At 40.2% G+C, this 14,613-nt stretch overlaps 2 protein-coding genes across 2 annotated transcripts in view; both read right to left on the bottom strand.

Annotated features, from left to right (window-relative positions):
- The window catches only part of RCAN2 (regulator of calcineurin 2), a 67,912-nt gene extending 62,305 nt beyond the window's left edge, over positions 1–5,607 (bottom strand). The window contains exon 1 of the mRNA XM_061372288.1: positions 5,381–5,607. Coding sequence (XP_061228272.1) covers positions 5,381–5,605 — 225 coding nt within the window. The 5' untranslated portion in view covers positions 5,606–5,607. The remainder of the gene's footprint in view (positions 1–5,380) is intronic.
- Positions 1–14,613, bottom strand: part of LOC133222521 (24-hydroxycholesterol 7-alpha-hydroxylase) — a 104,048-nt gene that overhangs the window by 49,243 nt on the left and 40,192 nt on the right. The gene's annotated exons all lie outside the window — the stretch shown is intronic.

Genomic DNA, 14,613 nt, shown 5'->3' on the forward strand with positions numbered 1-14,613 from the left:
ACAACCTTAAAAGGTAGAAAAACTGAAAGTAAAACAAAGCAGCAGCAAGTGTACCAGGAAGGCAGAATGAAGGCTGCATTCCTTTCCAGCCTTGGAGCAGTGACTTCATCTTTGCTAGGGTGACCTTCCACTGAGACCAGGCTTGAATACTAATATTAGACTAAAAAGAAGTATGCCACCCTCTAAATACAATGATGACTCAACACCTAGAGGCTCCAGTGTTGTAATGAGAAGTCAGAACCTCTTTGATCATAATCGAGATTTTTAAAAGTGAAGGCAAAAAGCACAGATCTTCCCTTGCAGAAAGACTGCCTCCTAGAGCATCTTCTTGAATTAGCCTGTAGGAAAAGGGAACCAAAGAAACACTACACACATGGCAGCAGACACATTGGCTTCCATTTGTTTAAAAGGGGCACTGAAAAGACACATTTCAATTACATGCTACAGAGTCAAAGCATCAGTAGAAAGTTTATGTGTTAATCCTAGAAGTGAAAAGCTAAAGGCAACCCAGCAGACCACTGAACTGTCCAGTGTCTTTTACTGCACCTTAAAAATAAAAATAGCAGCATGCAGATGCGCTTTGTTGAGAAAGCCAAATTCAAGTATAAAAGAAAAAAGCCTTTCCAAGTAAGGCTATAGAGTTCTCTTAAAGCATCAAACTTCAACAAATATTCCAGCACTCAATTGAGGTAGATGTTTTTCAATGCCCAAGCTCAATAATACATCTTTTTAAAACAAAGGTAGTCTAACATAGGCTTCTGTAGTAAAAGCAAGTCATCGTCCAGTATATGTGAAAGAACCCCTCATGAAAGTAGTAACTGTTTTTATAATAAACACCATTAAACTAAGCATCTTTTCCATTGATTTGTTAATTTGACCTCTTCTCTTCCCTTCCCCATTCCATCTCCATTAACCTCACTGTTCAGGAAAGGCATTCCTCAGTCTTACATTCACACACTGACCCTCCTCTTCAGAAGAATTTTTTAGGCTACACTTCATCATATGTTCTGAGAATCACAAACTGGTGGAGGTTGGAAGAGATCTCTGAAGGCTCGTCTTGAACAACCCCCTGCTCAAGCCAGCTGTCCAGGACCATATCCAGAGGCTTCTGAATACCTCTGTGGAAGGAGACCACATCACCACCCTGGGCAACCTGTGCCAGTGCTCAGTCACTTTCACAGTAAGAAAGTGTTTCCTGATGTTTCAGTTTGTAGCCATGGCCTCTGGTCATATCAGCTGGGCACCACTGAAGAGAGCTTGGCTCCATTTTCTTTGCACCCTTCCTTTAGGTGTTAAGACACACTGATAAGATCCCCTAGAGCCTTCTCTTCTCCAGGCTAAACTCTCCCAGCTCTCTCAGCCTTTCCTCATAGAAGGTGCTTCAGTCCCTTCATCATCTAAGTGGCCCTTCACTGGACACTCAACAGTATGTCCATATCTCTAGTACTGAGAAGTCCAGAACTGGATGTGTCTGGTCAGTGTTTTCTCATGCAGAAATAATAGTTTAATAATTATCAACAGTAATCTCTCCTATTGGTTTTAATTAAGTTAGCAAGAAAAATCACTTAGTGAACTTTGGCTACCATTTCCTAGGCAGCTTCACCATAACCAAAATACTCAGAAACTGATTTTTCATTCTTTATCTGAAATACAGCTATCAAGTTTAATAGGTGCTCCTCCTGATCTGAGCCAAAATAGTGACAAAAGGAAGAGCACACAGCCTCTAAACAGCCTGAGGAAACACATCCTTCCCTCACATAAGCATATTCTAATAGTGACAGTTTTGTGTAAGCAGTTCCTGAGGCATTACAGCATCTGAAGAAACCATCTTAAGAGACAAAGATGCTTCACTTTGACAGTGAGCTTACCAGTTTCAGCCTGAAGGAAACTACAGTCTTAATACAGAAAAGGATATTTTTACAAAAGAGTGATATATGCATAACAAATTTACAACAAAAGTCTTACTATCCAAAAAGCCCTAGGGGCTACGTGCAGCAATTAACTGTTAAAACATACACACACATCCACCCTTAGGAGTAATCAGTCATGCCCTTTGGCTCCCCACCACAGTTGCTTTTTCAGGAAAGATAAAAGGAGCAGTGCCTCCCATTCAGTCACACCATCAGCCAAAAATAACAGTCTCCATTTTGCCGTATCTTGCTCATATAAGTAGTCCCAGCAGTTTTTCCAAGAGACATGTGGTAATTATCAGGGTTTAGGAGTATTTTCTATTTAGTTTCTTTAGAGTAGGATTTCCATGACCCAACAAAGCCAGTGCTGCACACTCCAAAAAGCCTGCCCCTACCATTAACGATTTATATGCTAAAATAAATGATCATAACACAGAACAGTCATGGGGCACAGCTGAATGTGACCCCAGATTTGAAACAGGGTTGTTAGATAATCTACTTCTCCACACCTTTAAAAGCTAAAAAACTCAGTATTTTCTAGTTTCATTGTAAAGAAGGTACAATTCCATTCTCTATACAAAGGAGCAGGCTATCCATGATGGGAATGGAGATAAGCAAAACCACACCCCCACCTCAGCTGTAGCAAGCTGATAGTGTATTGATGCTGCTAAGCCATCATGTGCGAATCCTCAAATGCCTGTATCATTGACCCAGATAGACAGGGCATTCTCCTGACCAAGAACACAGGCCTGAAAGCAAGTATTTTATTTTTTTTACTAGATACTGTTACTGTAGCAAAATCAGATATACACAGCCAGCATAAATTTATATTTCCCCTTTCTTCTTCCAGTGTTTAGGATCAGGCAGTCACTCCTGAGCAGCTTCCTTTACACCAGATGGCAATGCTCATCTTCAGATTCAGGGCCCACAACTCTTCAGACTCGCTCTGTGTTGAGACCTTAGGTGCCAACCAGGAGAAGACTCAAGCCTGGCCTGATACAATATCTTCATCTGTAAAGAACATGGCCTTCAGCTGCAAGAATTCCTCAACTTCAGAAAAACAAAGGTCCAAAACTCAGGCTTCCTACAGATGCCACAGTCACTCTTGATAAGGCAACACTGAACTCTTTCCAAGAAGTGCTGTACAGCCATGTGAGGCTGGTGAAAGTATATAAATGATACAGAATGCAGTAAGATCAGACAATGTGAATCAGCTTATCCACAGTGCTGGCATACATGCAGGTAAGCGTTACCCCCAGGCTGCTGCCAGCCCCTTCTCAAACACAAACCGGAACTTACCCTGTATCTGACACAGTAGTTAAGTGTCTTCAAATTAAAACACAAAGTAGTTAAGGCAATTGCTTTTAAAACCTATCTTTAGAAAGAATATTGCTTAGATATTTGCATATTGAAAGACTGAATTTGACAGTTCAGCCTCTTAATGTACTTCAGCAATGTAGCTTTAATATTGTTGCATGCCAGAGCCACTTAGAAGCTTATATACTTAAGTATTATTTATACAGCACATTCACAGACCAAATCTAAACAACCTTTCAAAATGACAGGTTTCTCTGGCTTTCTTTACCAGCTAACTTGTAACTTCCAAACCAATCATGCTTCCATTTTCCTCCTAAAAGCATAGGTCAGGAGTAAGAGACAAAAGATACACTGCAAAATCATTACTTTCTGTAGAATGGATAACACAATGAAACTACAAGTATAACCATTACTGTAGTATATTCTTTAAAAAGTTTAGCATACCACTACTTTTACATAGGATCAATATATAACTGAAGATACGATTATCAGCAGCATTTATTGTGCGAGATTTTAAACTTCAGCTTAGTAACTTGACAATATTTTATACTGAGTTCATGTATGCTCTTATCCTGCAGCAACGGTTAATAATAGAAAGGATTACCAGTATTAATCAACTGGGAACACAAGTGCATGTTCTACAGGAATAAAAATCATAATCAGCTCCCCAGGTCCTTGGATTTAATGAGAAATCTGAAGGTAATCCCACCTACTTAAATATAGACTTATGGGGGTAACAACTTACCTGCCAACAGAGCTGTTCAATCCATGTCATTGACAGATAGTTTACAGAAATGCACATGGAACAGAATATCCACCTCCGCAACCCAGCTGCTATTCTTAAGACATCCTTAAGTCCTGCAAGTCTTTGGGGATTGCTATCCCACGTACTTACATAATCATCCACTCCATTTTCTAACTAAGCCACGAGCTAAATGCCAGAACAGAGCTCTCGGTGAAGAAAGCTCAGGAGCAAGTAGGGATAGAATCTCTGCAGGAGACAAAGAGATTCTCTAGCTCTGGGCACACTTCTTTTTTCCTTCCTTTAAAATTATACTTTCAAACCCCTTCAACTTAAATGAAGTTCATTACCAAATGGTTCTGAAATTCCATAAAATGGCACAACATAAGTGCAAATGTGCTTATAACAATTAGCCTAGACTATTTCATCAATTAAGCACAAAACTATCAGTTTTCCATTCCTGATATCTCCATCAGGAAGAATACTATGTTAAGAAACAGGAACTGAATACTTCCTGCCAAAAGTTGATTTTTTTTTAATTATTTTTATATTAAGATACTGTTTTCAACATTCTGTTTTAGTCAAACTACAGAGTTAAAAGTAATCTCACATAGTTCTTCTTGTCTTTGTTCTACTATCATTCATTTTATAGTTTCCAAAAAAAAAATAGTATTTCAGATAACTTAAAACATTTGAGACCCTATCCTTCTATAAAACTGCCTGAAAGGAGGTTATAGTGAAGCAGGGGTTGGTCTCCTTTCCCAGGTAACAAGTGATAGTACAAGGAGAAATGGCCTCAAGTTCCACCAGGGGAGGTTTAGCTTGAATATTAGGAAAAGTTTCTTCACCCAAAGGGTTATCAAACATTGGAACAGGCTGCCCAGGGAAGTGGTGGAATCACCGTCCCTGGATGTGTTTAAAAGATATGTAGATGTGGCCCTTAGAGACATGTTAGAGACATGTTCACTGGTGGACATGGCAGTGCTAAATTAATGGTTGGACTCTATCTTGGAGGTCTTTTCCAACATAAAAGATCGTATAAGAAGATACAGTAAAGGCAGCCTCCCATCACAGTGGTACGTGATCAGCAAGTGGGAGAAACTTTCACACGTTTAACTTGGCCACCGCCATCACAACTGCAGCTACAATTCCTCTGAAGACCTGTACCCATATTTCAGTATTCTACAAATCTGACAAAAGAACATTTTTGCTCACCGGAGTTGATAAAAGCTTTTTAAGCTATTGAAACAGATGTCATGGCAGAATATCGTTGCCACCTTAGAAAGAAACCATAGTTTGGATCCATTTTCTTTGTACAAGACAGATTAAACCGTTTCATTGAAACTGCAGTAAATACAAACGTAAGGAATATGTTTCTCATGTACTGAAAACATGGAAAGCAAAACTTTACCTTGCTGTCGTCATCTTCAAACACAGACTGGTGAACATTACAAGCAAAGAGAGAATTTGGGAGATCGTTGAAGTCAATTATTTCATGAAAATCTTCCTCTGCAAAGCATCTCTTTAAATCATTGTCTCCATTTATAGAGTAGAGCAAGAAGTGTGCTCCATCCTCCAGTATGCAACCATAGTGACCCAGGCCACGCATTCCAAAGAAGTACGAGTCTCCCCTCATCCCTGGCAACAAGAAGAGACACAGTTACACTACACTTCAAAAATATCATATGCACAAGTTAACCAGAAATCCTTAGTTTGGAGGGTTAGTTCATAGAAAGTGTACTTAACACTATTTTAAGGCATCAACTGGACTCTGAAGCAGAGCACTAAAACTAGTTTCACCAAAGGGTGAAATAAAGGGGATCTGCTTTAGTTTTAATTATTAGCACAGAAAAGACCTAAGCATACCAGCACAAGCTGCTGAACACAATCAGAAGCGTTAGTTCAGTGCCCTTGCCCTAAAGGAAAATATTGGGTTGTATTTAGGTTTAAGACAATCATGTTTGCTACTGGGAAGGCAGGCTGGTGCTTCTGAATTCACAGTCAGCTTAGAGAAAAAGTGTAATGCGTTGGGTAAGATGAAAGTGAAAATAACTTTGACAGTTAAAAAAAGCTAAGGGAAAAGTGGACTTCAGAGATGATTCTCAGCACCCTTTAAGAAAATCCTGCTGCCTTTGGAGCCTTTACTCCAAGTCTATCACATACTAGAATGGTAATGTTATGACACACAAGTAACAAGCCCATACATCAAATATTATCCCTACTATTGATAACAAGAGTAAACTTCATACCAGCCAAGAGGAATAAGTAAAGGTCCAATTAATTATTGGTGTGTTAATTAGTATAAATTCAGGTATTTATCAATCCTTAGTACAGGTGTAATACACATCAGCTATAACCTCTACAGAGCTCCAATAAGCTGACCAGAAGTCATGGAGAAGCATAATAAATCCCCTGATATTTTTGTTTCATTTAATCACAATATGTAATCATTGACGGTTTTTCCTCCTCAGAATGAGTTAAAGAATTACATAAACAGTACGCTCATCTGTTTCTGATTTGCTCTACTGCATGTTTGCTATTCTCTATAAATAGTTGTAAATATTAGTTCAAATACACTATTTAGGACTAGTGTCCAAAATTAAACTCTATGGGCTTATTACACTTAATCTTGGTAAAGCAAAGCTAAATTAGTTCAAAGCTTGATCCATTCATTTAAGAGGTCACGGGATCAAGGCCTAATCAGGTCGTATTTAAGAGACCAATATAGAAGACTTATTTCTGAAAATTAAAAACTGAATAGAAAGACACAGGAATATTAAGTCATTGTTAATGCCTTCTTGAATCAAAACCTACCAACAACAGTTTTCTTAATCAGTGCTTGTGCAGCTGTGCTCGAGTAATGATTTTCTTAGGGGAGTAGGGCATTGCTTTGACATTCTGCTCATTTGTAAAAGTGATAAATTTAGCCAAAGAAGATCGAAAGGAACATGGCAGCAATGTCTACACCCCAAAAGGCAGCTGCAAATGGAAAGAAATAACTTCTTGCTGCTGGGGCTAAGGCAGAGAGGTTAAGAACCATGCTGGTACCAACACATCACCAGATAAAGCCATGATAGCCCTTGACAGTGCTAGGTAAATGGTTAGGACTTGATGATCTTAAAAATCTTTTCAAACTTGCACAATTCTATGGAGCTAGTCTGCCATGCCTGTGCCTTTCATATAACTTCATTTCTGCTGCTGCTCTAAAATGATACTTGGCCGATAACAGCACATCATTCCATGACTTAAGGATACAGAAGTGTTAGTAATTTTACTACTGAGGTGTCAGGGCTAACAACGGAAGTCCTCAAGAAAATAAGGTGAAGCCATGCTCAAAAGTATCAGTTTAGAGCACAGAGTTCACACTTGCCACACTCTCTAATCACATAATAGAGACAGATTTACCAGCTAGTATTACTCACAACAGCTAAGGCTGGAAGGGGCCTGGTCACCTAGTCCAAACCACAAGGTCAGACCAGGGTAACTCAGGACCTTATCCAGAGGTAAGCATTGTACAGCGATACCACTCAGAGCCCATGTAGCTATCTGCAGAGAACTGGCAGGTCACAGGATCTTAACTGTCCTCCTTTTCCAGGTACCAAAGTATGTTACACAGCTAAAAACAGTATAGTTTTCTAGTCCTGTATTCCATGCATGTGACTTATGAGGGAGGGGTTGAAAACAAGCAAGAGTGCAGTGCTGTAAGGAAGCAGGTAGAGTATGAAAGCCTCAGGCCAATTACCTCCTTTTACTGTGTCAACCTAAGGACAGGTTTTTAGACTATCACATGCACACCAGTAATTTCACCAGCTCAATTTGGTATTAGCACAAGTATCTCCAACTAATTTCAGTTTAGGAATGTAACTGAAAAGAAAGCTCAAATAAGTGGCAAAAGAGATGCCTGCTTCAACAGTAGGCATTACTGTAGCAGGAACTCAGCGTCACACCAATACTGCCTCTGGTAATTGAGCCAACTCGCTTGAGCCTAGTATTACCATGAATTTCTGTGTAAACGTACCCAAGTAAGTACCACGAAAAAAAAAGCAAAACTCACAGCAGCCACTACTGGGAAGACACTTAAATTCAGAATGTATCGCCACTCTGGCGGAGAATATTAATAGATCTACTCCAAACACAATCTCTAAACATGCTTACCATCATGTCTAGCATGTGCTGAGATTCATTGCTTCTAGGTTTATAAAAATAAACTTCAAGCCCAATATGTTACAAAGTAAAGTTTACATGCCTGAGAGTATGAAGTACTTCATTCACAACAGGCAACGTTCTTTCAGTCAGTGAAAATACTGACTACTTTAGAGTCATACTGGCCAGGAACCTCCCCCCCCATCCCAACATTAAGCTGGAGGAGTCCAGTCAGCAGAGGGGGATGTTTCAAGCCAACTTTACACAACAGACTCAAAAGGATAAAGATGACACAAGCTGATACTCAAAGGTTGAAGGAATTTGGATTATGAATGAACACTCAATAAGCATCCTAGTGAGAAGGGGAAAATTAAACCAAGCTGGGAATAGCAAAGTTTAAGACCTACAAGCATGTCCTAGGATACAATCAAAGAGGGATCTGCTGGTTGAATGGAACTTGGAGGCAAAGCAGAGCAAGAGAGGCAATACAACACATTGATTTGTTTTCCATAAAACTATTTATATTAACTGATATGATGCACTTTTTAGTCTAATAAATAAACTTAACTTTCATTATAAAGTACCATAGTAATGCTAAAAATAACCTCATGGCAGGTAACAAGTTCCATCTATCCTGTTCCCCAATGCATACCAAAGTTATTAGGGTGTGTACAGAAGTGTATAGACATGAGTCAGGTCTACAGGTTCCTTCACTAAACTGATGAGTTTTTTCTTGTTTTCTCCATATTATAAGGTACTAGATAGGAAAGGAGTCTTTTAAGTTAAGAATTCAGCAAAAACGCTATCACAAGCAACAAAACAGAACAGCATTTTGAGTTACGACTATGAAGTTCAAGTTTTTAACCATCTTAGTTGGCAATAAGGGAATAAGCATACACTATAGCAAGCAATTCTACAATATATAGTTCCATCTGAGATTAGAAACTAGTAAATTGATTACATTATGTGGCAGTCATTTTGCTCTGCTAGAGCTCTTTATCAAGAAAAGCTTGCTCCTTTTTTCACACAGCTCTTGAGACAGATTTGCTCAGTGGGACTTACACATTGGTCAAGTCTTTTTAAGAAAGTCACTGTCTCTCATGCCTTTGACCATCTCTTTCTTTAAGACTTGTAGGCAGGTGTGTGTACATGCACATCTCTTCTACACTTAAGATGTATCCAGAATCCTAGCCAGTGCTCCCTTCACTAGCAAGTCAACTTACAGTACCCTGATCCCTGCCCAATTTAAGATGGGGCCTGTGCAGATAAGAACATTTGCATGGAATAACTATTGTTTCGAAATTTTACTTTGCTATGAAAGGGCCATGTGCTGCACAGCTTTAAGCACAGCACCACAATTAAAACAGAAATCTAACAGAAGACATGTATGTTCCCTAGGAGAAATTAACTGCCCATGAGCCTCAGCTCAATGACAATCAGAGGGAACAAACGTATTTGAATCAGCAACATTTGTTAGCACACTTCAATGCTTTGGGCTGTAAATTTAGACTGAATGGACAAACAAGCACTTCTGCCAAAAGATGCAACATAATCTGTCAAGTACTTCAGACTTCTTGCCCCCAACACCAGTCATTTTCCTACACAAAGAAGGGCCCCACACAATCTTTTCTAGTGAAGAAAGCATCTCCTGCTCTGATTCATGGCACACCAAAACTGATACAGTTAAAACACCAGGCCTAAGGAAAAACGTTTGGGTTTAATTCTATGCATAAAGTAGGTAACTGACCTGATCAACTTCCCAGCTGTGTAAATATTTGTAGCAAACAACTTAGGCCAAGTTTGGGAACAGAGACAACAGCAAAGGTTGGAATTGTACTTTTCAGCAACTAATCTACTTAAAGCATTCATGAAATTATGTTTTCACAGCTCCGCATAAACTTCATAATAAGTCACATATGGGACACTATCTTCAGCCAGTCATGAGCTGGAAATCTTACCACCTTCTGCATTATAAATAACTTTACACACATATATAAAGCAAATAACTACACATCCTTTATTATGTCTGTCAAACAACCCAAGGCTCAGGTAGCATTTTGTAGCTTCTTTGAATTTACTTAGCCACAGGCAGGCCTCTGTCAAAAAATATTCTCTTCCTGATTATTCTACTTATTTGGAACAAAAGAATTTACATTTCAAATCCCTTAAAGTAATTAATTCCAAATCATGTATAATCCATGAACTGCACTGTCATATAAAATAAACCCAATTACAAGTCATCTTTTATGTAACTATAATACAATCATGTGATCACATTCCCATTTATATTAAAGCTCCTTTCCACGGCTGCTGACAAAATAAGCTAACTCCTCCTCTCCTGTTGTCCTTCTTATAAAAAAACCCAACCAGAAAGACATCCAAATAAGAGTAAACCATGGTCATCTTGCATTTAAAATGTAGTGACTCCAAAGAGAGCTGTGCATTTGCTTCTCCCTTCCCAAATCAGAATATTTTTAAACACATAAGATAACAGAAGTTGTCATCCAGAATTTCAAAAGAAGTAGCAACACCGTAACAGCAACACTAAGGCATCATCCAGCAGCAATACTGATGCTAAATTAATTCACCAAGATCTTAACAGGTACCACACTAGTAAACTCCATATCAGGATTGTTCCCCTTCAAAGACAGATATATACACAAACCTGAGCCCAAGTCCATGTAACCTAATGCTGATTGTTTGCCACATCCCTCTATCCCCTGTAAATAAAGTTCACCCATATGCAGTCTGTGTTTCTATACTCTTCCTGTATTTGGTGTAGGGTTTTGACCTTAAGCTTTCACATCAGAAAAATACTAAATTACTTGAAATCTCTCCTCCTGTGGTCAATGGGTGCAAGAGCTTGAAATCCGTGACAGTTCAAACCACGAAGCAAACACCCTTCCCATAGGAGCAATTAGGTTATGTCAGTGTTTAACCCTACAGATACTATAACTGGAAGCTCTGTAGAGATTCCAGGTGGGAGCTAAGCATTCACTCTGTCACCTCACTATTTTTAGACATGCTACACCTCTAATTAAAATTAACAGAGACCATCAAAAAATTATATTCACTGCCAAATAGCTTACTGAAAACTGTTATCAAAAAGTATTGCTTTTTTAGTGTTAAACCAAAAAGGCAAAGATGTACATCTTGTGATGGAGTCAGACCCCTGCAGAGTAAACAACTGCAGCTGAAATTTTGCTGAATTAAGACAACTTTAGCACATAAAGTGCCTGAATGGACCAAAGCTTTATATACCACCAAGCACATACAGATTTAGCCACTGTTTTTATGGAAACTAATAAGGCATTTCTTTGGCTAGCATTTTCCAGTTTTAAGAGGTTTTAGGACGAGTCACTGAGGGACATCAAGAAACAGGCACAAATCTTTTGAAATTGCTAGGAAACTTTACTTTTTATTAAACACTGCTTGCCATGACAAACAACATGACTAAAAATAGACTAAAGCAAACAAAATGGTACAAATAGAACCTTTAAATATAATCATAATAAACTAAAAGTACTATTGAGTCCCAAATACAGACCTGGAAACCATAAGCTACAGGAATTAAGAAAACGTTTGGAAAAAAAAGGGGGGGGGGGGGGCGGCAAAAAAAGTTGTTTTTCTAGAAGGGTCCATAAAAGGTACAGAGATTCTACCTCTGCTACTGAAAGTACAAAACCAAACAACAAGTTATACCATAATTTGAAGGGGGGGGAGTATCAGTCTTGGGGGGGCGGGGCAAGATCAGTCTTTAAATATTCACTGAATTAATGACAGCACAGTCACCAGTTCCTGTCATGTCAGCCTAAGGATGCAGCTCCTGCTGAAGCACCCAGACCCACAGTGAAGACTTCAGCAGAAGGCACAAGGATATCAGGGTAATTCAGATAAAAGTAGCCTATTAAAATTTCATTCCATTCTGCAAAATTAACACTGGAGATGAGTATTATTTTTATGGGGTGGTAATTCTTCACTGTTGAAAGCTCCCATCCGCTTAAATTGAGTTGTTTTCCTCAGAGAGCGCAGAACAGGACCTCATGTAACAGGATTAATGAGCTGTTACAGTCTCAAAAGCAATACAGACTATAGTCACCCCTTCCCTCAATCTGCACCTCAGCATCTCCAACCTGGGCACAGACTATTCCCCTTACAGTAATAAAAGTTACTGGTACTGCAGAGTCCACTTCCATTTTTAACTCCAGTTTGGTTAGCACCACACAAATATAGCCTCAACCTCCACTACTGCTCTTGCAGAAGTGGTAGATATGAGGAAGATGATTTTATTATTATTTTTTCAAACGTTAACTGGTGCAAATCCCAAATATTCTAATCCTTTCCATTGACATTGTAGTCGTATTAAATTTAGCTGAGACTTTGTAACTATTTTTGGAAGCTTTTAGCATCCAAAGGGACTATTCAGTTTTATTCATCTAAAACAGGGCTGGCCAGCTCAAGCAGTTCAAGACCTGCATATTGCTGTGCCTCCCATGCCAAGGATGTATCCTATAACCAGTAAAGGAACTCTATCAGCCTTGGCTTGCCAAGCAGTCTGTACCTGAAACCCTGGATAAAACAAGCCAGCAGACACTGGTGCTCAACCCTACTAAGCCAAGACTCCATCACCATTCCACAATGGGAAGATGATACTATGAGCAACCAATGCCAGGCGTGAAGATCTTATGTGCAGTTCTTACAGTCAAGAAGCATGATTAATCGACCACTATAGTTACCATGGTAACATTAAGGCATTCAAAGAACAAAAATCCCCAAACCAAAGAAACCAGAACAAGCTTTTGGATTACCTTCACTTGGCCTCTACACTACACTATTTAAAGCGAGCCAGTTTTATAAGGGACACACAGCACTACAACATTGCTGGCCTGCAGCCAGACCTGTCACCTCACACAGAGGTCAGTGGAACACATTTAATAGCCCTCTAGCTTGTAATGTGAAATTCATAACTAGACCCCAATTCTTGTGAAGACCTACTTCCCTTTTCCCTGCTTGGAGGAAAAAAGGAAGAAATCCTGTATGTCAGTACCACATGCAACAGGAGCTGTTCACAGTGTTTAACTCCTAGAAGGTACTCAACACTGATGACTTGGAATAAAATGTCATTGTTTCCTTGAAAAGAATTTTCTGCTGGTACACACAAGTGATTTAACTTAAAAAACAGCAGGACATCAATGCACTGACAAGCATTTTCAAGACAAAACAAGCCACCGAATCTGATTAAGCACTGTAATATTTGGAAAGCAGCAAAGAAGCTGTATCACATAGCTGGCAACCTTCTCAGAAATTTAAGGGGAACGGGACAAGAAAGGCAGCACTTACTAGATGGTAAATCTGATAATCTCCATAAAGTAATCCTCTGTCCTTTCAACTGTTATGTGTTTGTAGTTTTTGAAATTTATACTCTCACAGTATTCAGACTTCCATCTGTTCAGGAATGATGTGCAACCATATAATTCAGTTTTACTGCAAGAATAAAGGCAGCAGAGTTTCTTTACAGTAATTATGTATTTCCACAGAAAAAGAGCTTTCCTTTGCCACAGAGGAACCATTCTAAGTAGGTAAGCAACACGGAGCAAACCGATTTGTAAGTGCAGAACTTGAAAGTTTAACACAGCAGCTCACGTAAAGCATAACCTCTGATTATAGTTCACACTTGTGTAGTATGATTTCTCTCAGCCGCATAAACCTACCATGCATTTTCCTTTTAGAAAAGTAGATTAAACTCCAAACTCAAGCAGTAAAAAGACAAAATACTTTAAAGGGATACAAAAGAGCCTAGGAGAGGTGTGTAAAAAACAAACCAACAACTTCGGAGAGCTACCTGCCCTATAAACATCAAACATCGGTGCGCGATGCTGGACAACTTTAAAGCAGCCCAAGAAGATTCTCCCTCAGATACGGGCTTCATTGCATAGCTGCATGAGTAGTCAGTCGGGACAGGTCCGTAGCGTTGCGAGCACCTACCTGCCCCGAGCCGGCACTCATCGCCACCCGCACGGCCGCGACCCGCTTCCCGCCTGCCCCATACGGCAGGTGCTCCAGCACCTCACCAAGCTGCTCCTACCCGTACCGGCTGGTCCGCCTCCCTCAGTGCACGACTCCCCACCGCCAATCGCGGGGAAGCCCCGGGCTCGCCCAGCATCCGAAAGGCCTCCGGCGAAAGGAGCCCTCAGGTAAGCGCGGGTCCCGGGAAAGGGGCAGGACAGCGGACGCCGCAGGGAGAGCCGGAGGGGCGGTTACATAACCCGGCCACAGCGGGCGCACGGGGCCAGGTCGGCGGGACAAGGCTGCAAGCGCAGCTCCTGCGCGGCAGCGGCCCTACCCTTACCTGCTGCAGCTCGACCGTCCTCCGCCTCCCCTCAGCCCCGAACGCACCACCGAGTCCTCAGCAAACACTACACACCTCTCACTGCCCGCTCCGCTAACGCGGAACCACAAGCCAATCAATAAACCCCTCCACCCAAACGGACAAGAGGGAAT

The sequence above is a fragment of the Neopsephotus bourkii genome, unplaced genomic scaffold (genome assembly GCF_033783945.1).
Source record: "Neopsephotus bourkii isolate Nb327-2 ecotype Australia unplaced genomic scaffold, CSIRO-AGI_Nbou_v1 NB_1600, whole genome shotgun sequence".
Classification (NCBI taxonomy): domain Eukaryota; kingdom Metazoa; phylum Chordata; class Aves; order Psittaciformes; family Psittacidae; genus Neopsephotus; species Neopsephotus bourkii.